We start from the raw sequence: 24,231 nt of genomic DNA on the forward strand, positions 1-24,231 counted from the left end.
TTTATAAACAGAGATTGTCTAACTTACATAGAAAAGTTTAAGGGATGCTCAAAAGCCAAATGAGCCAGATGAAAGCTAAAACCAATCTGTTGTTGCACTGAGTTTTCAGTCACAAAGGAGAGGCTCACTAGTGAACTATGCATGCAAGTCTCCTTAAAGTTCTTCCCCAGTGTGTAAGAAGGCCAATTTTTAGTAAAATGAAAGCTCAGGAACTGCAGAAGTTGGTAATGATGACCTGTCGCTGTACATACTCTCTAAAACATGTCATTCTTATTTCCAGTCATCTTAGCATCTTGGCAGAAAGGAATCATTGCTGCATTTGTCCTAATACCTGTTGCAGGAGCAGTAACTCTCGCTTTATGGTGGTTTTTGTGGAAGAAGAAAAAGGGTAATGAATGGTTCCCTTCTATTTCTTTGGTGACAAATGTATTACAGATAAAGACTTGCCTTTGTTTCAGGAGCAAAAGTTTGTGTGTGTGAGGCTTCAGGAGATGACTAAACACAATTTGAAAAACCTAAAAATCTACTTAAAAATGCCGGGTGACCCAAATTAAGCGGCAAGTGTGCAGAAGCTTTCCAAGTACATTGGGCAGAATGGGAGCATCTAACTAATGGTGCTCGGAAGGCACTAGTTAAGCAAAGATTATTGGACATAGACCAGAATTGCACTGTCTGATGCAGTCGTAGGTCTGGAATTCAGCCCTGTGCAATGTAGTGGCAGACAGGCCCTGAGGAGTTTTTCAATCCCTTATGGAGCTATAACAATTTGATTTGGCATCCCCGCTCAGGCGTAATTGAGATACTTCTGTAGCACTCGTGAAACAAATTTAAGGTTGTGGGTTTCTTTGTTGTGTTTTTTTTTTTTCTCCCCACACTGTAATGCAATTTCACTTAGGGATTCATTTTTTATCATTAAGGTATTCTTTCAGATCTTGTTCTTTCTAAAGATAAGTAAATCTGGTTAATCAAGAATCCTGTGATTGCAGTACATTGCAAAATATTTGGGAAAATTTGAAGTATCTGGATGTCCCAGACTGCTTAAATTGGCCAGGTTAAAGTCTGGGATTTGTGATCTTAGGTTCTCTGTGAAAGAGGCATTTAAGGGACCTGGGTGATAAACAGGATGTAAGTAATTAATTTTGTGATAGCCAAGAGAAATTACTCTGACTTGGGTAGATAATCACTATATGTATTTTTTTTTGTTGTTTTACTTTTAAATACTTTTACTTGTGCAATCTATTAATGGATGCTTTTATTTTTCTCTGTCAAGCTAAAGGACCGTCCATGGAGATGTCTGGGTAAGATGGCTTGCTTTATAGTAATGGTGAAGTATTTCTGTTTAAAGGGCTGGAGGCCTTCCACTATATGAATATAGTTCATTATGGCACACACCTGCAGACAATAGATGGTTGTGCTTCATGTACCACCTGCTAACACAACAGGATGAGGAAATACTCTAAACAGAGGAAAAAAAAGGACAGCTAAGAGAAATAGAAGAATGTCAGGCCTACTCTTGAATGCACTTATATATAGACTTAAAAATACAGAGGTCTTAAAGAAGAGTAATGCAAGAGGGAACATTTTTGACCTTAAAGTTTGCTTGAGCTTCTCTTAAAGACAAAGGCAAAATTTTCATTAGCTTCAATAGTTAAGAATGTGTGGTAGTCAGCGTAGACGGTGACTGATCTTTGCATATCATCATGTTCGTTTTATTGGCTGGTTTTGGATAATTACGTCAACTTTTGTTGGTTTGCTTTTCAGTTCTGCCTTGGCTACAAATTTGACAAGTGAAAAACTGACAAGACAGCACAATGATGGAGACTACTATTCAGGTAGGCTATTTTGGTGCAAGACTGTTAGTGATTTGGCTTAATCAAACATTTATTTAAAGTTTTGGACTGACATGGTTGTTGTTTGGGTAGGTCCCAGTGGAATACAGAGGAATACCAATAACATTCATCCAAGTATCATTTTGTCTTTGTACAGTTTTTTATGAGCATGTCTTATACAAAGATTGGTTTATAAGTCTGCTCAGACACTTCTACCAGGCAGTCAGTTAACAATATTACAGATGGCGAAATCACAGTAAAAGAAAATTACTTTCTGGTTTTGTCAGTTTTGACACAGCTGCAAGAAAATTATTTCAGAGAGGAAGTTTGAGTTGTGGCACATGGTCCTGTGATCTGGCCACAGTATAGTGATGTTAATTTGCCGTCACTGGGCACCTTTCATTCCAGGATTTGCATGTACATTACAAAGATAGGTGGACATGTCGTTTAGAGCACCTGATATAAACCAAGTTACCCCTTGGGTGTTTTTAGCTGATCATTTTAAAATGCAACATTCTTCGCACCTGTGTTACATGAATGTCTTAAGTGTGAATCTAAAAGTAGAATTTCTCATATGTAAATAAACATAATGACAATAGGAATTGCAGCTGTGTAACTCATTTATTTGGTTGGCTATAATAAATATTTTGTCAGCTCAACTTTCGTTTTAATATTTTAGGATCAGGTTACATTGAAGACAGTGAAAATCACATGAAATCAACAGATGAGAGTAAAGGTAATTTCATACTTAAACAATAGATTTAAAAATTATTCTATGGTTGAAAATTGTGATGTTTTCTAATGGTAGCAATCAGGATTTGATAGGTCCTGTCCTTTCCCTTTTCTCTTTGATGGTGAGGAAGACTCTTTTGCTGAGCTTAGTTCTTTTTCCTTGCATGCCAAATGACAACGATAGGACCCATTTACCAACTGCATTATGAAGTGTAATTAGTTGTGCTGGATTCCAGGCCATCTAATGAAGGAAGGTATAAAAACACAACTTAGACTCAAAAATGTTAAGTTCTATACAACAAATATTCAGATTTTTTTTTAAAAAAATCTTTGCTACAGACTTCTGCTTCTTTCACTTCTTTGCCCTTTCTTCATTTCTGCAGATCTTGAAATATTTAAACATTAAACCTAGAAATAATCTGCTATGAAATCTGAATAAAATAACCTGCCAAATACCTTGGGACACCATGTGGGCTATATATATTCATTAAAATCTGTCATCAAGTACTGCATCATCTAGCACATTGTATTCTTCAAGACTGGTGTTTTTAAGATATTCAGTCAAAGAAAAGTACTTAAAATGTGGGTGTTGCCATCTGAAAGCATACTTTATCCCATATATTTTTGTTTTATACTGATGTGAAAGTATTCTCGTGGGTTAGATGCCATTTGTGATGGCTTATAGTACATTTTGATTTGGTCGTCTATTGGAACATGAGTTGAAAGATAGTTGCAAAGGCATCTAGTGTAACTAAAGATCAAAGTTAAGCTAAAATTAATCCAGAGCATGGAACTAGACTCCTGCACAAGCCTGTATGCAACACAGATGACAGGAATTTCTAATCGATAATTCTTTGATGGAATTCTGAGTGTGCAGGGCAGCATTGTACTACAAAACTAAGAGAAAGGTGCTGCACTAAGTTAATTTCACAGGAAAACTTGGAAACAACCTTTGGAAACTTTAGCTTAATGACTCCTGCTTTTTTTATTGTATCCTACCTGTTTCAGATGAAATGGGCTCTGGTCTAATTATCTGCATGTGTGCCAGAAATAAATGGGTTCAATCCTTACGTACTGTGGATTGGGCAGCTTCATTAAAACCAACTAGGCTATTGCATGTCTTGTTACCAGATGTGAAAAACAAATCTATTATTCATATACTTCTAAAAATAACAATATCTATTCTGCAGTTGTGTGGCAATAGCTTTTACTTCAGCAAGCAAAAGGAAGGAGTTTACAGTCTGGTGCATGGAAGTTATTCCATTGTGGCCTGAATAAATCATATTAGAACTAGAAAGATTCTCATGAAAAACAAACATACAGACAGCAGAAATATAGGAACATGAGGCTGTATTGATCATTCAGAGTCACTGCTATTGTAGGAAGCATGTAATTTAAATTTCATTGTTAATGAGTATGCCACCTTATACACTGATTTTGTTTGGTTCGGCTTTTTTTTTTTCCCCTTCTCTCACCAACGCTGTTGGAAGGCTGATTCAAAACTTTGCTGTTCTAATCATTAGGTCTTTCTCTAATTTCTATTCTAAAACATCCACAAGCAATTCTGCATGATTCCAGTCTGGATGACTGTTGTGGTTCCTTCCAACTTTTACAGAAATCTGGTAGAAAACCATCTCCACCCTAAGGAAAGGAGAGAGTAGAAAGCAACAGCTGTTGCTTGTTTTTGTTGTATCCAGGTAGCCAGTAGTCTTAGTAAATCAGGTCTAATCGTTGTCAGGCTTTCTGTGGGCATTGTGGCAGAGAAGCATTTTGAGGAGGAAGTTGAATTGCCATTGTGGAGATGTTCTATGGAAAGTGTGTGCAGGGCAACATAAAAGTGCTGAAATTGCTTATTGGCAAAGCAGAAATTGAGAGTATGAGATGTGATGAGGGAGGCCATGAAAGACTGAGAAAAGGCTGTAAACATGAGGAAAGTGGAGAATGGGAAATGTCCTGCCATAGCAGCCATAGAAAAGGAGGAAAAAATAATGGCAGGGAGAGAAACAGAAGAGAGAGGAGTTGGAGCAGGAATATGATAGAATCTTATATAATTCCCTGCTCCATTTGTGTTGTGCCACTTTTGAAGGTGTTAAATTAAAAGTAACAGTTTTAGGCACAATTTGCATGTCCCACAGCTTCAGAAATTTAGCTTGAGTTGGTCTACTGCCTTTCAGATTGGCATGACCCTTAGGAATAGGTTAGCCTTACAACTCTTAGCAGAGTAATTTACATCTACCATAAGTAGGGCCTGATCCTGCACCTGTCAAAGTCAATGAGGACTTGTCCATTAATTTCAGTGGCAGCAGGATCAGGCCCACAGTTCAAATGAAGCATGCAGTCCTACAAAGAAACATCTTCTTGATATTTTTGGGGCAGGACCTGACCTTGAGAGTGCTGAGGTGGAGTACACTGAAGTTGAAGTATCAACGCTCGATCCTCACAGAGGTAATAAACTATCTGGCCTCTATGGTTATGTTTTGGGAGCAACTCTGGGCACGTTGCTACTCCCTGACACCGGTCTGATATTGGCACCTGTGAATGTAAGAGCAGGTTGTGTTTTGTGTGCATGACAATTTCATGCCAGTAGCACTCCTTAGTCTAGATGATGCGCTGGCAACCATGCTGTTGTTCATTGCAGCCCTTCTTCCACTGGGATCCTCTCATGCACTTGCCCTTCCCATCCACATGAGGTCTGTGCAGAGCAGGGCTCCCAGCTGGAGCTGTGGCTCTGAGCAGAAGGCAGGCTGCTGTGAATCTTCACGTTATAGAGTCCAAATTCACTGAGAGCCATTTGAGGTTAGCCATGGGGTAGGATAATGGAGAGAACAGAAAGCAGCGGAATTTCCTCCTTTATAAAGCAACTGGTGGAAGGGTCAAAGCTGTAATTCACTTGTGATAGAGAAGGAAAAGAGACCAGTGTAGGTATAGCCTTTAGTCTGGAGAGACCTTGAGCCCATCCTGGATTTTGTGGCACATTAAACAGAGAAATGAGAATATTGATGCCCAGATAACTGCAGTTCTATGGTAACAGTAACCAGACCTCATACCATGAGGCTAAGGTAGATGTCTCTGCACCCTTGAAGGAGAAATATCCACTGAAATTTATTCTCAAGACCCAAATACACACTTCAGTCATTCTGTGTCATCTAGAGAACTGTGATATCATGATGCCCTTGTGTTGAAAACTGTTAAATCTTTCAAAAATTTACAAAAAGTTTCAAGTAGCTAAGACTGAGTAAACCCCACAAGAGACATTTATGCTATGCTCTAGCTTCATTGCTTTAACTGAATGAGAAGCAAACTGAGGAAGGAATGGACAAATATGCTTTTTCCTGGTAGGAAGGACCATTCACTTATTTCAGAGACCAAAGACATGATTGTTTAGTTAGTAACACAGATGTTTGGGCATGAGTACTCACTCTTCAAGCTTGGCAGCAAAACTGTCCCAGAACAGCCAATCTTCCTATTCTTTCTCTATTTTCATTTGCTGGTGTCATTCATCACAGAGTTTTTCTCATGTTCTAAGCATGCTGTTTATCCGACTCCGCTAAATTCTGCACTGAGATATCATAATTGTAATCTTTTTTAGAATAGGGGTAATACTTAATTGTTCCAGCTGTTTCTGAACATGCACTACACAATACAATGGTGTAGAATGGTAAAGATATGTTAATGCATGATTATTTAAATTAAAACCCCTATTAAATGCAAGATGAGTGTCTGTAAAAATAGCCTTTTCTTCCCATTCTTGATATATAACACTATTCCATTATATCAGACTGAGTAATAAGATAGTATGCGTGCTATGTAGACTGAACCCCATTAAACTGCAAACTGCAAAATAATGTTTAAAAGATAGCGTGTAAATGAGTTTGAATTGTTTTAACTGAATGCTGTCTTATGTTACAGACCTATGTATGACGTACAGAGCATTAATTGATTCTATGAGACTGAACTGTGCTTCAAGTATATTGAGATATGATAGCTCCCTAATCTGTTTCTTTTGTTGCACCCAGGACAAGTGAATGCTTAGCAAATGCTTGCTTTTGTTTCATAAATGGCAACTGCCCTGCAAGTACTTAATGTGTTAATCTTTCAGAGCATCTTGAGGATGCTGCTTCAGTAGAAGCAGTTGTATAGATTAATTATTTCAGCTCTGCGCTGCCTATCACAATGAGAACAGGATGAGATTATTCTTGGGGAAAAAAGAAGCAAAGTCAAGTTTCTTTATATACCCTTGTAATAATCACATACACCCTCAAAAATAATTCAGCCATAGGACTGCCATGTTGATGTTAATTGTACAAGTTTTGTTTCAAATCATAATATTCTTTCACGTCTGTCTGTGGGTTATAACCAGTCTTTCTTAGGGAACAGACTTTTCAGACTATCACCTGGTTCCAAATCCCTATTGCACCTCTTTTGATTCCACCTGTTTTCAGAGTGAAGATAAATTATATCACACTTACCTTTTTTCTGGGCATGTGTAACTCATCCAGCAGGCTGCACGTAGAGTGTAATTCCTTCTGTCTTTTGAGGAACTCCAGATTTGTTTGATCTCTCAGGACTAACTTCAAATTGATTTATCTTCCCAGTCATTTGTTCCTCCTGCCACTGTTGTCAATATCAATGCTAATGTTCATCTCAGGAGCAGGAGAATCATATTTTGTGTATTGTGAAAGACAACTGCAATAAATACTGCAGTATCTAAGCTATAACAGTAGCCTTTATGTCACTTTTGTGAATCAGGAATAATTGAATGCCACCTCAAAACAAGTTTGTATAATTGTAGAAGGATGTACATCTTGTCTTTGATAGTAAAGAACTACTTACATTTGAAAACAGTGGTTTTGCCTTGTTTTTCCAGCCATGTCTACAGTAGCTGGTAATTTCTGAAATACTTTTTAATGCAGTATAATGGCAAATAGGTTAGTGCATCAAGAACTTTGTGTACTATGCTTCTGTGTGAGGAACAAAAAGCAGGGTTCATTACAGAGTTAATGATAGCGAGTGGTAAGCTTGCTAGAGGCAAATTTTCACTGCTTTATTTTAAAAATTCCATGTGGGAATAGCTTCATACCTATTTTTTGAAGTAGGAGTGGAGAGTCTAGACAAATACGAGGTAGAGCTGGGGCCACACAGTCCAGCTCTTATTTGGGGTAGTCATAGTGGAATATTAATTTGATATTGAAAGAGGTGGTAATTCTAGAGAATGATTAAATTGAATACTTACAGAGATTATATGCTTGACAAAAATATAGTGCTTATCTTTTCTAAAGCTTGGTTGTGCAAAAAGATGGCAAAGTGATTTAGAACCTTTATTATTAATCTGAGCAAAAACAAAGGCCAGTGCTAAAGTAAGATCAGGAAATCTCCCTAAAGTGAGAAGGGAGAAACTGCTAATCATGGCTGAGTGAGAACATGCTCCTGCTTTTACTTTTATAGCTGGTTAGTTATCTGCAGGGTGGCAACATTACAAAATTACTGGGAACAAAATGTCAAATCATCCAAGTAATTTCTCCTGGCACATTTTTTCAGTGCTGAGATGACTTTTGGAAGATTAACAAAGCAAATAACACGGGCAGTGGTATTATATCACACATTAATGAAATGGGTCTGAAATAAAAAAGCAGGCTAAGGAAATGCTTCCCACCAAGTCTTTCCACAGAGTCAACAGGAGTAGATTTAGGACTGTAATCTGCTAAGAAAAATGTGTTCCAAACAAAATGAACTACCTCTCATTAAAATTCTGAGAAGATTACTTCTTACTTCGCTGGAAATTGAATTGATCAGTTAAGCAAGAGTCCATAAGCATATGCAATGCCCTTCAAGATCTTCAGGCTATTTTGCAAAGGAAATTCATGCCAAAACTGCAAATTTGAGAGCTGTGATTAGGCACTCGGTGAAGTGTAACTCCTACTGTCGTTGAAATTAATAGCAGTTTTGTAACTCAATTCTGTTGTGTTAGCTCCCAACATTTAAAGGATGCTTAACAAAACTTTAAAAAAATGAAATTAGCTTTGGGAAATTAGAATGTGGTGCCAGAGACACTTAGGTTCTTCAGAGTGATGCAGAACAGTAAGAGTTCTGATTCCGAGTCTGGCTGCAGATCAATATGTCTGAATTCTTTAAATGTTTTTTTTACAGCTAAAGTAGAGGACTATGTATCCAGAAATGTGAATTTTCTTTCCAGTTTCTTGCAGAGAGGGAACAACCATATTCTTTTTTTTGTTTGTTTTAACTAGAAAAATTTAACTTCTTGGTTTAGTGAAGATCCACAGAAATTGGAGGTGATATTGATAGAATTCTGGGGTTTTCTAAGAGACTCAGTTTAACTGAAATGAATGAATATTTCCAAAACACTTTGAGATCCTTGAACAGCAAGCTCCTAGACCCTGCCTGCATAGGCCTTTATACCAAATGAAGAAAGTGGTTTTAAATGCACAGAGTTCTGGAGCACTTTGCTTTGCTGTGGTAACCCAGGGATTCTTAATCTACAACCACGCAAGAAATAAAGGAAATTGTTCTAATCTCCACTAGCCAGAGCTGTGTTTACACTGACCATAGAGAAACTGAGTTCTTGCTATTTTCAGGCCTTTAGATAAGGCTCTACCCCTTCCCTACTGGGGTAAGTTTGGTATCAAAACTCTGTGGATAGGTTTTCACAGGTGTCAGCAAAAAAAGGAATAACTTTTTGCTTTCCATCTCATACAAGAGCAGAGGTTTACAGGGGCTTATTTGTAAACTTAACGGTCTGAAAAATATGTGTCTAAGACTGACATTGTATTTGTATCCCAGCTGTGTCCTTGGAGGCAAAAATCTTCTCTCTCTGCTTTTTCTCCTTATTTTCTATCTTTCCACAAGCCTTCTTACCCTTTACTCCTGCTATGTCCACCTGATCTCAGTGCACTAATGGAAGAGTATGCCATGCTGGGGAACTGAGAGGAGACCTTTCCCGGATAGCCCCTGAATAGAAACTGTGGAGTGTGAAATCTGCAAATATTCTTCTGAGACATTTCACAAAGAACAGCAAATTACATTATTTTTGTGCCCATAAAATTTAATCAGGCTAGTTGCCAAAAGGGGGTGTAGTTAGTCTTCCAAATGATAGATCTCCTCAGGTCTAGGATTCCTAAATCCTTAGAACAAATTGAAGAAACTCTTCAAAGTGATCCAGAGAAACTCAACTCTAGTGGTAGATTTCTCTGTAAAATTAAAGCAGTATCAATTAAACTTAAAGTTGATAAGATTATTAGAATGTTAGAGTAAAATTTGGAAAGGGAAGCCTATTTTCATCATCATTTTTATATAGAGGGAGAGAGAGACACCTCCCTCTCAGAACCTTACAGTGTGGGTTTGGGGAGGGGTGTAGTTGCTTTTTCATACAGACTCTACAGGCTCATTGCTGCTTATGTAACTACTTCCTCTGAAAGTAAAACAGTGTGTTCTTTTTGTTTAAGGAGCTTTTCATAAGGCAAACAAAAAAAAAAAAAAAGAAAGAAAAGAAATTGATTCTTTGCCAATACATTTTCCAGCTCCTGTACAGAAGGGGACTGAAACAGTTTATAGTGAAATCAGAAAAGCTAATAATGGTAAGTAAGCTAGTGAAAAATTAAACACATAAAGGAAGCATTTGTATAGAGATTAAGGATAAATTTGTGATTGAACACTTTAGAAGATAAATGCCATAAAAAGAGATCCAAGTCAGATAGGAACATACCGAAGGGCAGCTACAAAATCACAGGTGTTGATAAATTGTATAACGCCTTCATGGTTTCTCATAAACCTATTCTAGTTAATGCAGTGACATTAGTATTTGTAACATCTACTTCATCAGTCCATTTTCACTGTATCTGCTAAGTAGCTTGGGCCATACATCTTTATCTGAACTGGAGCTGAACATGCCCTGTTTGGGATTAGGATGCTATATTGTGTTATCTCAAACTGCTCATGAACAACACTTTTCCTCTTAGTTGAGCATGTTTGCCATGTGTTATAAAATATTACACTGGTTTTGGATATAACCCTGGCAAATATCTATAAAGCCTCCAACAATAAACTCTAAAAAACTTTAAAGCAATATGATCACTTGAGTAGGGTGGACTGTTTGTTTTAAGCACCATCAAAGATCATCTCAGATTGTATGTGCCAGCCACTCTACCCTTCCACCTCCTGTAATACAGACTTCTGTATGTGGGCATTAGCAGCTGACTGGCAATTACTGTCTATAAATGTTCTGGCAGTAATGAGTTCAGAGACAGTAGGTTAAAAGCATTCTTGCATAGTTTGTCAAAGACTAAATCAGAAAGGATTTCCTTTCTTCTCTGTGTTAGGAAGTCTAGATTCATAAATATTAGGGCTGTAAAGTGTTCAGGTTTTGTCCCCATCCATGTTACCACATGGCTTTGTTGTATGCCATTTTTAATTTTTGGTCGTTGTGTTTTAATTTGCTATTTTTCTATTTTATAAGGGATTTCCCACCTGCTCTGACACAGTATTCTATTTCTAGGGAATCTTTCATGTGAGGGTCTCCAAGTACTTTAGAAAACATTACTTAATTTTCCCTTAGTGAGGACGTATAAGGCAATTTTTATCTCCATTTTACAGCTGAATAAACAAAAAGATTAGGTCATTTGTTTAAGGCAATGTGTTTAGAGAGTGACAACACTGGGAACAGAATTTCAGAATCCTGACTCCTGGCTTGGTGCTGAGCCTGTGTGTTGTACTCATTTTTCACAGCCTTACAGTGAAAAGCAGACTATCCTTAACACCAGGCACTTCATGTAGGATTGCCTGGCAGCATCATGGGAAAAAACCAGCTCATTTCAGGGCTAAACCCGAAGGCCACTAATGTTCTGAAACGTTTTCCAGTGAGCATGAATTGGACCTGTAACAAGCTGCAGAAGCTGACTTTGCTTTCTAGCGAGGTGTGAAGCTGATTATTACACCTTTCACCATTCCGATTTTTGACATAATGAAAAGTGTTATATACTAGAAGGATGTCTTGTCAGTTGTAATGTAAACTGAAGGTTAGTACAGCAGAACTATAATTCAAAGCACTTATAAGAGTGTACTTGCCATGAAGTGGGAAGTGCAATAAAATGAGATAGGATTGAAAGACTGAGGTGAATTAGCCAGATGATATGCAAACGCCCCTAATCTTGCAGTCCACCTGCTCTTTTATGCATAACATTCTACAGTTTCAGTTATTCTTGGAAACATAGTAACAGTTTATTGTTTTAATCACGTCTGTTTTTCCTGACTGATACACAGGAAAAGTGTTTCAATTAGATAAGCAGTGCATCACATAGCTACGCAGTTGCTTTGGATAGCTACATTACAGTCTATTTAAATGTAACATTTACTTTGATTTTTGATAGGCTGTGTGATAGCAAGGTGGTAAAGTATAAATGCGTTGGGGGATCCCTAGGAAACAATCTATCTTCTTAAGTACTTTAATATATATTAATACAAGTATATTAAAGTCCAGTTGTGAAAGATGCTGAACATTACCAGTGGGTGCAGAAGTTGCTTTACCATTATGATCTTCACTACATTTGAATATTCTTTGAGATTTTTGAGCAAATGCCCAAGAGTACTATCTACTCCAGGAAGTCAATGGTTCAGACAAATGTGTCCTCTGGGGAAATCACATTAATTTGGGAATTGGTGTCAGCTACACAGTTTGACAGATTTAACACCTAAGACCTATGTAGGATTTTATTATTATTTGGTTTTAGGTAACTATTGTGGTTTGGGTTTGTTTAATTAGAATTGAGTGCTTCATAAGCAATTCTGTCTTTTCAAGGAGTTATCTGTGCTTTATAGAAATTGTGCCCAGTGGAGAGGAAGCTGAAGAGCTGTCAGTAGTGTTATGTCTGATGCAATTATTTGTGACTGAGCTAAAGTATTTTTCCTCTTCATTTTTCTGATGGGTCTCACTGCTGTCCCCAGTACAATAGATGCCATGTCAGTAACCAACTTCTCTTTTATTTTGAGTTCGACAGCTACTGCTTGTCCTTATCTCAAATAATGAATCCATAGTGCAGATAATGCTCTGACCTTCCCCAAGCCCCACGCCTTTGGCGGTGTGCTGAGCATCTGCCATTATTCCCTTTCTTTTTATTTTCCTGGTATTGGATATGTTACATCCTATTACTATCATGTGAGTGTCTTCATCACTTGTCTGTGGCAAGACTTCCCATCCTATGTGTTGTGCTGCTTTCCTTATTCTGAGTATGAGGCCTAAAGAGGTGTTACATTAAAGATTGACAGGAGTCTGAGACAAACTGTCAAATGCACATTTCAAATTGCAAAAGACTTGCATGTGGTCAACTACAGTTAACCCGTTAACAGTAGGAAAAGTAGGTCATTTGCAAAATGCAAGTCTAGTCAGGTGTATTTTGATTGAAAGTCAAATAATAGTACTGTAGACAGAGAATGATAGTCTCTTTAGTTGGACACTAGATTTCTTCTGATATAATGAGAGGTTTAAGGAGGATGCTGATCACTAGCATTGTCTCCGGAAGCAACTCAAAGAAATGAAGTTGTCCTTGCATTGTTATTGAAAGGTTAGTTTAATTCAGAGAAAGAAGATTTTGTGTTTAGGAGGTTCACACAGGTATTGATTTAAAATCTTTTCTACAGCAATAGGCTGTTACTTTAGTATTTTACATAAAATACCTAAAGCTTCAAGCCTCAGCTTTAAATCAAACCTTACATCCAAATGGCAGTTTGGGGAATGATTAGAATTAGTACCAGTCAGGTCAATAATGCCTTTGTCTAAAAGTCCTTCTCGCCTATCAGGATAAACTAATTTCCTTAAAATACTACTTTCTCTGGTTTCTCTATGAAAAGGTTAAAGTATATTGGGAGTCAGGAATATCCAACCCAGTCCCAGAGCTGTTGCCTTTTGTTCAGAAAGAACTGAGGCAGTGCGAGACTTAAGCAAAACAGGCAATTGTCTAAATCAACAGACTGCCAAGAATGATAAAATGACTGTACCCCTGATATCTGCTCTGCCTGTGCTGGAGTCCCAGCAGGCTGGGCTGGCAGCTGATGCTCTTCCTGAAGGAGGGGTCAGGATGTGTCAGATACTAACTTCAGCTGGGTGGGTGGAGGCTCTTTTAGGTGAATGATTTAGTTCCATCACACCTTTCATCCTCCCAAGAGGCAGTAGGGGCAGGAAGTCCAAGCATCTCTGTACTGGTTCTTTGTCTCAGCTCTACCCCTTCCCTCAACATTGGACCCAGTTCTTGGGGTAGCACAGTTCCGTTCATATTGCTGAGAAGACTAGAGCCAACTCCAGTTTGTATGTTTCCTTACATTTTTCCAGGGCACTTCTTGTGGAAGACAATGTGTTAGTACATTCTTGCTCTGTCAGTGAACTCCTTTGCTCTGTGTCAGATCCAAAGCTCACAGAAGCCAGTGATAGGCTTTGAACTAATCTTGACATTCACTGAATTGAACTCATGGTGGTTTATTGAAAGATAACTATTCTTAATTTCTTATCAGGAAAATGGAAATTTAGTGAAAAAAATGCAGAGCCAGCCTTTATGCTGCTAAGCCTGGAAAAATGAATTGGTCACTTGGAAGCAACTGCAGTGGCGAGACAGGAAATTCTAAGAATCCTATTGCAACCAACAATGTACTATGGAAAAATAAATATATCCCAGTGGAAAGAAGCATGAGAAATCCCCATTGCATTCAGAGGTTTGGAACAAACTATTAGAAATCAGTTCTAGCAATCAGGAAATCTGCTCAAATACTTTCCTGCAACTGAGCCTCAGGCTTAACACCTCTGTACTTAGCCAGAATTTCCCACTGAATGCCTTTTCCAGTATGGAGAAAACTCACAGGGTCTAGGGATTCGTTATGTTATTCAAAACTCAGGCCTTATGAGGGTATGCTAGCTGCACGCAGTCTACAATTGTGCAAATAAGCTTTCCCTTCTCCAAGATAAAAACTCGTTGGATCTTTAGGTTTCAAGACATGTTCTAGACCAAAGCCTGGACCTGTGAGACATTGATTCCAGAGCCAAATGCTTACAATAGCTTCAGCCAAAAATTAGGCAAAGCCAGAAGGTTTCAGTAAGACACAAATATGCAGGGAGCTTCCAACCTTGCTTCAACCTAAAATGCAAAGCTGAATTGTGAGCGTGCCCACGTGAGATCCATTCCCAAACTGCCTGCCAAGATTCTCAGTTACAAGCTACTGCTCCAGTAAAAGGCTTGGCAGAATGTGGTATGTGTCTGCAGTTCAGCATCTTCAGTTGATAATCTGGCATCTTAGCTTTCACCAGTGTTGGAGATGGGTTTGAGATAGACTATGAATTGCAACTCTTTAGGCATATATTCTCTTCTCCGTAACCTCTAGCAACAAGAAAGGGCAGAGGAGGTGGGGATGATAGTGACTTAAATTCCTGCCATTAATGTATTCCTTTGTTAAAATGTGTTCTTTGAATTTTAAACCACATCAACTAAAAGCAATAGGAAGAATTTAAATCCATCAGAAATCCATAAAAACACCTACCTTTATTAGACTTGGGAATCTTCTAGAAATCACCGGCACCAGACCTTCAGCTCTGATTCCTTTCATGAAATATGCAGCTGCTTGTGTGCCCTGCTATGGAAGCTTGATGAATTGTATGTGACTAGAATCCAGTATATCTCATTTCCCTGGTTTTGTTAGTATTTGAAAACCTCTCTATTCTCTTTCATCATAGTAAAATCAGTGTGTTTCAAGTAAAAAACACTTCATATTTTTAACAGAATGAAATAAAAAGTTTGTGAAAAGATTGATGTTAACAAAGAATCAGCAAAAGCATCGTATCATTGTGCTTTCATTCAAGGCTACATGCTGGCTTACCTGACTGGCACCATTTAGAAATCATATAGCCTTCCAGCAGCACTTTCAAAGGACACAAATTATGACATTCTCCTGGTAGAGATATGATACTTTGTTAGAAAGCCACTCTATTTTGGATCTGGGTGACAGATAACAAGGAGGCGGGATATCTGTTATTGTGACCTAGTAGCTTTGGGGTAGCAAACATCCCGTTGTTTGAAGTTTGGAATTTATACAAAATTTCTCATTTCCTTCTTCCTGTAAGCACAATACATTGTGACAGAGGACTAAACCACAGCTCGCTAATACCTCACTTTATAAACCTTACATATAGTTTTGTCCACTTAAAGTCAAGCTTTGATGTAGCACTGGGTCAGCAGTGTTTTTCTTCACTTCTGTCGGCTTTCAGGACACAAAAAGCTTTTATGTATTTCCCATGTAACTTTTTGTTTTGTTTCTCATCAAACTGGCTAAACATATAGGTATCAATCTTGCAAAACATTGAGATAATTTTTAGACTGAAATTAAGTTTATGCACTGGTATAAGGTGCTGTAGTCACCTCAGGTTTTAGTCTTTTTCCTAGGCTAAAAGTTCTGGGTAGAACTGTCTTGGAGAAAACTCATAGTGTACAGTGCCAGCAACATTTAGGTAGTCTCTCTGTGTTTCAGAAATTGCAGCCTGATTGTATACTGTGCTCATGGTGCTGCTTTCAGTGAAGCAGAATCACAATCCTAATGTAATAAAAATGTGGATGGTAGAACCTGGATGAACTTGACTGCACCACAAATGGATGTAATCATAAAGGAGAGAGAAAAAGAGATTTTAGCATTGTTATCTGCAAAGTTAGATTCACCTGTGTTCAGTTTCCTTATTACTTCTGCTGGCTGGCAAGTGAGTTTCTAATAGATCTTTATTTACAGTAATAGTACTTTTCATAATATCCTTCATTTAATAATTTCAGAGAACTTTTCAAAATTTTCATAAGTGTTCGGCCTATGGGAGGACTGATTTTATTATGTGTTATTTAAAAAGATATATACTTAGAAAAAAAATAGATTCAGAGACATCCCATGTTTATATACTTTCCAAGAAAATACCCTTCGAGATTCAGCACTTACTTTTGTCATGTGTGAAATACCTTAACAGACCATACACAGGAGTGGTTTTAACCAGACTTGAAGTCCTCTTCTAAAAGAAGGGTTACTTCCCTCATGTCTCTAAATTGTCTTACTTTCAGAGGACAACGAAATATTTATGGTTTAGTATTTGAAGGTATTCTGTGAAACTTCTGAATAAAATCCACTGAATCAATTTTTTTACAAAAGGAGCCTAAGATCTAATCTTGAAGTTCAGTGATCCTAAATGAAAAGAGCCCGCTGGGTCTCAGACTTTCATTGGGAACAAGCATCTTTTTATTAATAAAATTTCAGGTGTCTTTGTAGGATCTTATTTGGCTCTGAAAATTGTATCCTATACCGGATTTCTGCAGTACGTTATTTTCCTGGCAAGGAATTGGAAGAGGAAGTATAATGCTCATGAGAACTTGTCTCTAAAAGGAAGACTCTTTGTCCAGTAACAGCTTGTGCTCTCAGTAGAGACTTCTGCTCTAAACCATAATCAGGAAAGCTGTCAAACATGTACGGTTCAACATGATCTTTGAAATGTCTGGTCCCAGCCACGTACTTGAATTAAGATAGTGCTTGGATACTTCTGAGGACCAGCACTTGAACCTTAGATGTAGGTAACAATTTTACATCATTGCAAGGTGAACAAAAAAAATTAGATTAAACATAAAAGTCAATTTTCTGGAACACAGAACTGATCATTCTGCAATGTGTCATTTCTTAATTTATACATTGTATTTTATTTTGCAGATTCTGTGGAAAACAGGCATTCTGTAAGTATTCATTTTATGTAAGCAGTTAAATATAGGGAAATTGGACTGAGGTTATTGTGTGTCTATTAAGATAGCGTTCAAGTGTTGCTATGTTTTAATTGTTTGTTGTTCAAGACCTTTACTGGACAGCTACTGGTCAATCCCTTCATATATATTCTTACTAATCAGGCTTTCAGTACTACATATATAGAATGGTCAGCTTTAACAGTCCATGCAACTGACCACTGTTTGGTAGTCCTGGTACAGGAGGTAGATGACAAATACTGATCTTTCAAGAATTTGTGATGAATGCCTGCACAGCTTTGGATATGTGCCACAAATATTCATGCTGACAGAATGGCACAAGGTTGGGGATGGTTGCTGCTTGCTTCAGGTTCCTGATGGACCTGAGGCACTCAAGATTTGCATATGGAAACCTGCTAAGCTGGTTAACGTATCACAGGGGACAGAGCTGTTGTTCCAGTTCCATCTGTGAAGTCTATAGGTAATTTAGTGCCAGTGAATCTCCTCGGGGTGTGCCTGCTCATATGCACCCAGGTATATTCTGTGACTGGAATATCCAGAGAAATGAGGTCCTTCCTAATATGTGAAAGGAAGAGTTAAACTAAGGCGGAATGGCTGATCACCTGAATTCGGCCAGATGTCACTTCTGCTCACTGTCTGTGACGCTTTCCTTCTGGGTTCATTTTCATCCACTGGTATAGCAAGTGGGATGACTCTAAGGGCTGGTGGTGAAAACTGAGACCTTGTAAGAAATTTTAAAGGCAAGCAATTTTTTACATCAGTGTACATAGATATGTCAGAGTTATGCTGCTCTAACCAAGAAATGAGAATAGTACCATCCATATATGGAGGATCTCAGCTAAACAATTAGGAGTTCTGTGAAGGTTCTGTACGTGGTGAACAGCTTTATAGGGCTAAGAAGCCAGTGAAAAAATACGTTGTTTGTTTGGGTTTTTTATTGGTTGGTTGGGGTTTTTTTGTAAGAATAAATGTCTTGAATGAGCTGTTACTTTGCTCTCAAGAGTTCTAAGAGGCAGGGAACATACATTTCAGGAGAACTTTTATGAATGTTAGATAAGCTATCTAATCCAACCTCAAACCAGGCAGACAAGGGTGTTTTTTCTGCCATCCACTTTGTGACTTTGGAACTTTTACTTAAAAAGGAAAAAAAAAAAAAGAGGGAGAGAAAGACTCATAAATAAGAATCACAATAGCACAGTCTACGTCAGCTTATGGCATCCATTTGAGTTTTGAAAGGCTCCATCAGCACTCGCATCCCCATGGGATAAAAAAGCAGCCCATTGTATTATTTACAGACATTGGCAGTGTGCTGAAGGTCACAGATTGTGTTACAATAAACAGACATATATTAACAGGCCAGTAGGGTTTATAGTATCATTGTCTCTCTTAGTTTAAAGGCTTGTTTTTATTCTTTGCTCTCAGTTTTCTAAAAATAAATTGAGCTGAACCCTCCTCTGGGTTATACCAGGCATTCCTTAGAGAGTCATGCAGAAGAAAGTTTGTCCCTGTCCGACACAAAAGCAAAAATGGTCAAGAGTGGCTGTGATAGACATCTGGTGTAAGCTCAGGGAGGAGTTTTTAGCTTTTTTTTTTTTTTCTCCACACCCTACATCATTTATAATGGACATTGGATGAAAGACTAAAGTTTTATGAAGATTTTTTTGTTTTCTTTTCCTGTGGCCAAGAGTAAAAAAAACTTTCCATGGAAGTATAATGAGGCTGCTTCAGTGAAAATACACTGACTACCCCATGTAAATCACTTTCATCATAATTATTTGGGCTACTAAAGCTTGCTAAACCAGGCAATCAATGATAATGTTAGATTCAAGGGAGAAAAGTGTCAGCTGAGGGCAGTGTTTTCTTATGTGTTGTCTGTACAAAGTCCTGTTAACAGTAGGAGAGGAATAAAACTAGTTACACTGTAAAACTAATCCCGTTTTCAGAAACACCCCAAAGAAAAGGCAGATTTATAACACTTGCACATCTTACTTGAATTTTCCTAGAAGTAGCCTTACTTGGTTCACGTCTGTGACATTGTCCCCTCCTTAGATACTGTTCATGTGCTTAACATAGTAACTTTTCTTTTTTTTGAATTATTAGTGGTTTAAAGGACATAGCAAAAAAAAAAAAAAACCCAAAACAACAAAACAAATAGATCACCATCTGCTTCTTAAATGCTCACTTCTATTCCCAATAAAGCCTGTGACAAAAAGCAGCACCATCCCTCTTTTGAACTCTCTAGACAAGTGATCTAAAGTTCAATTGGACAGATAAATTTCTTTATAGATTTTCCATCTCCCCTATTTGCCTCTCAACACTTTTCAGGCAACATAGATGAGTACAGAAGAGGCAGGGAGCTACTAAGGTGCTTTCTACATTATTTTCTTGCAACTGTTTTTCTCTGTAGCTCATTTTCACATAATGCTTAACTGTGATGTACCTCAGAGGTTTCGTCCAAATGAGGAGCTGTTGATCCTACTCATGAAAAGGAAAATGCTCCTTATAAAGTGATCAAGTGGCTTAAACTTCCTCCCCAGCTGTTCTGCTTCTTTATACCCAAATGAAGTATTTGGCTCAGAGGTGAAGTTACTTTCAATCTGCTGCTCTCTTAATTTGTGAGTGAAAGGCGGCCTTCAGGCTGTAGGCTGGTCAACTAGCATCTTAACCACATGAAATGCCAGATGGATTATTTAGCTATGGTGTCAAAAAACTTGTGGAATTTGACTCTGTTTAGGAAGTAATAGGTATTTCAGAAGTGTGGGACAAAGGGCATAACAGCAGAGAGAGTGGTGGTTTGCCAAGAGCTATGTTTTCAGAGAGAAGAGGACATGCAGCCTTTTTGTTTTTGTAAGGATGATGGGGACTCCACACCAGATCCTGCTGTCCTTTTCACTCTCTAAATTCTAATAACAATGTGGATTCCACTCCTCAGATAAACTCTGTTAACTTACTCAGTTCTGCAGTGACCTACCGCAAGTCACAGGCAAAGCACAGTACTGCACCGTGAAAAAGAGGGATGAAGCAAATAATTTTAATGAGTGCTAGCTCTGCTCTTGTGCGTTTGCCCCTACATAGTTTCTGTCAGAATAAATATAATCCAGCATGGAAATTCAGGAACTTTGCTTCATCTTCACTGAGAGACTATTACAAAATTGAGCTCAGGGCTTTAGTAAACACTGTGTGCTAACAGTAAGTGTTGTGTTACACAGAGGCATTGAAAGTGTTCATATTATGTCAAGAAAGGTGGTGCATTAGAAAAACAATCAGTTAAAGTTTGAATTATTTGAATTGTATAAAGGCTCAATTGTAGTACAGGTTCTGACTGATTTGCTAGTCCTGATTTGCTTGAACTTGAATGTCTTGGACTTTTAGGTCATTTAGAAATGAACCCAAAGGTTTGGGTTGGGGGTTGCTTCCCTCTTTCTCCTCTGTTTCAGAAATTTGTATCTTAAATGCCATCCATAGGAAGTATTTGCAAAAGAAATGAATTACTTAGAGAGGAACTGGGAGGAGGTTTCCTTCCTGAAATCAGAGCTGGCAATCTTTCTAAGTTATTTAATGGTCCTAGTTTCTGAAAACATATTGAAGGAAATATCTTAACAATGAGATAGCCACTTCGCCAAATACTAATTGGTATTGTGTCAAATTTACCTCAGCACTACATTCTGACTTCATATCTTCTCCTCCCGTATTACCTCTTAGAAGTGTGTGTTTGTTTGTTTGTTTGATTCTGTCCTAGGGGTACATGAGGATTGGCAGCCTCAGTCAGGACATAGTGTACTTTTGGCTGCCTATTTGTTCAACCTCAGAATGTGCCCTCTGAGATAGAAACCTGTACAATTTAAATCTATTCAGAGAAATTTCTGGGGTTTTTTTCAGCCACTTTCTCATCTCACTCAAGCGATCCCAAAAGTATGTTGTAAATTCTCAGTGCTAGAGGAGTTGCTTCATGTTGCCAGCACAACATAGCCAGCTCCGAAGGGGGACCTGGGATGTGTCTAATTGTGCACAGTAACATGGCACAACGGTTTCAGACAGGAAATGAAGATGAAGGATGTGTCCATTTAAAATTGGGGGGGATTTCAGGCAGTCAGGATATGAAAAACAAGGTGATACTCTGAAATAAACATTGACTTATAAACCAGGAATTCCTGCCTCTGACTCATGGGGCAAATCCTTTGGGGGTAAGTCTACAAAAGGAATTAGGCGCCTCAGTGCTGACAGCTGAACTATTAGGTTAGAGGCCACCATGTACTCTTAGCAGATATTTGTTGGAAGAAGACTTGCTTTGGCAACGGGTGTCAGGAAAGACTTGACAGTTGTGAATCCTCAGTGGACAGAATTATTTCTGTCATATATAATGTAAAGACAATGAAGTTTAGGTTCTCTCTTTGTCCTTGCCCATTGCTTGGTGTAGAGGACTCCTCTATCTGCACACTGCCTTTTGTGGTTCTCAGTGCCAGGTTTCTATGTCCCTGCTGTGTCCTGAATAGATAACCTATTCAAAGGAGCAGACTCTGGTAGATACGGTGTCTAAAAGTTGAATGCTGCATTGCTTGCTGTTGAGATACCCAAGTGCTTCTTAGGAAAAGGTTTTCATTCTTGGGGGCCTGAAGGTCGGGGCCTAATTGTGACAACTGGGCATCTACTAGTAAATAAGGGATCTGACTTTCAGATTCGTTGAGTGCCAGCAGTTCCCATAAGAATCCAACTTTTATCAGTAAAAGCCCAGTTGCAGATGTTGGTGATTAACAGTATTGCAGTCTAGCCTGTAATTGTTAACCTAAATCTCTCGCTGTCTTATTTCCTTTTTTTATCTGATGAATATCCCTCCAGGGAACTGTGAGTATTTATTAGCTTACTGTACAGTGCTCTAAGGAATATGTTACTATATTTAAAGTTTTTGTATTGATCAAAAAGGACAGGAGAGGGCAGGGGGACATTTATACTCATACCTTTTTTTTTTCTTTTTTGGTTTTGTTGCCAACAGAGAATACAAGGGCATCCTGATGCTACTTAGAACAGTCATCTCAAACATCAGCTGGGAGAAGAAAACAAGCCAAGATGGAAGATGTTGCAAATGTTTCGAAAGCTCTGCAGCACTTATTTATGAGTTTGCCAGGCTCTTCTTTTCAAAGTTTATTTCCTCGGGGGGGAACAATAGAGATGTTCCTAAAGCATTTAATGGAAAAAATTACAAATAAATGTTCTCCTAGGAAAGTGGCTGTAGAAACCACTGACCTAGGTTCCCATCTTTAATTTCTCCTGCTAATGCAATTTTTCCTTTCTAGCCGCCAATTCATGATGCTCTGAGGAAATAAAAGGGGAAGCTACAGCCAAGGAAGTACATTTCTACAGTGCAGTAACTACTGTGATGCTAGTAGGATGTAGAAATATCTAAGCTTGCTTTAAACTAGCTAACTTGGTTATCAGTAACACTCTACTGTGGCAGATCAGAGCTCAGCACAGCTTGGCCAGCCATGTATGTTCTTTGATGCGATCTTGCAACTTGTGCTGAACTCCCTGTGCTGCAGCAGCTGGACTGCTACCGGTCTTGGAGCCAGCTAATTTATAGCTTACTTGGATGCTACACTGCAATGAGGGCCTAACAGAAGAGCAAGCTCTGGGCTCTCTAAAAACTTGAATAACTGTTCAGAGATTCAGTACTTTCCCAAGTGCTTCTATCAGTAGAGGCACAAATATTCTTTATTCTTTGCTAAATTGCTTTTCCCCTTTAAAAGTTCTGATGCTTGTTGGTTAGTTTGGTGTGATGGTTCTTCAAGGAATGATTGCCCATCACAGTTATTTTGGATGACGCAAAGTATAGGTCTTGAGTGGGTGGATATACTACACCCAAGTCAGTGAGTTTGTACCTGTTATGTATAATCCTTATTCCTTTGATTTTAGGAGAGATATGAAGTCATACTTGTGTCCAGTTTGTCCAGGATGGAACTCCATACCTATCTTTTTTCTCTGTAGTATGATAAACCACTAACATGGATCCAGTTTGGACCTGGATCTAATCTTTGCAGCCCATGTTTATCTCAGTTGCATTAGTTTAAAAAAAGAAAACCAAAACAGAAGTAGTACCATCCCCAACACCTTAACCAACTGGTTTTTGACACTGCAATTGCTCTCCTTTTCTTACTGCAGATTAAATTACTACAAGATCTGGGCCACAGGTAAGAAGGTTCTCATTTCAATTAGAAAATAGGGAAAAGACGGGACATGGATTTGTACATACATATATAGTTACTGCTTTAAGCATTGCATCAAAGACGCAAAACCAGCAAGAAATACAAAAGGGTTTTGTATACTCATTCCAGATGTTTCAATTTTCAGTCTCCAGTTACTGGCTAATATCTCTAATTTATTGTTCCCTATGCAAATGTTGTTTGTATCAAAAGCCTTTCACAAATGACTGACTTCACAGCATTCTTCTGTTGACAGTCATTCTAGCATCCCATGAGTGTCCATACAAATGCATTAGTATAAGGAATGTGAAAAGGTATTTTAATAAAGAAAATTCTGAATTGAACTTTGCACTGGATCTTGCATGTTCATATTAGTGACCACTTGAAAATGAATGCCTGTAAAATTTTTTATTAGTGATGAACCATCTAGATACATTGTATACATTTACATATGGAAGATGTCATCTCTGCAACAAGTGATTCCAGGCACTTATATCTGTTGTCATGAGCCAGTTTAGCAGCAGGTAAATGCACTGAATTGGTTTAAGAGCTGAGCATGGGAAAGCGCTTGCGTTCACATAAGTCCTTTGCTAAATTACAAAGGTAAAAGTTCCTCCACACACCTTTCCACAGTCCCTGGCACAGCTCAGGAAAGCACTGGTTTCTGGGAAGTTTCAGAATGTCATCTGGGCATGATGGCGCAGCGGT

At 38.2% G+C, this 24,231-nt stretch overlaps 1 protein-coding gene across 1 annotated transcript in view; it reads left to right on the top strand.

Moving 5' to 3' along the window:
• The window catches only part of PECAM1 (platelet/endothelial cell adhesion molecule 1), a 32,846-nt gene extending 9,968 nt beyond the window's left edge, over positions 1-22,878 (top strand). The window contains 8 exon segments of the mRNA XM_009894785.1: positions 281-388; positions 1,271-1,298; positions 1,762-1,832; positions 2,509-2,565; positions 4,938-5,006; positions 10,097-10,153; positions 17,283-17,305; positions 22,320-22,878. Of these exon segments, the coding sequence (XP_009893087.1) occupies positions 281-388; positions 1,271-1,298; positions 1,762-1,832; positions 2,509-2,565; positions 4,938-5,006; positions 10,097-10,153; positions 17,283-17,305; positions 22,320-22,349 (443 nt within the window). The 3' untranslated portion in view covers positions 22,350-22,878.
• The last annotated feature ends 1,353 nt before the right edge of the window (positions 22,879-24,231 follow it).

This window comes from Charadrius vociferus, unplaced genomic scaffold (assembly GCF_000708025.1).
Source record: "Charadrius vociferus isolate BGI_N301 unplaced genomic scaffold, ASM70802v2 scaffold321, whole genome shotgun sequence".
NCBI classification, from domain to species: Eukaryota; Metazoa; Chordata; class Aves; order Charadriiformes; family Charadriidae; genus Charadrius; species Charadrius vociferus.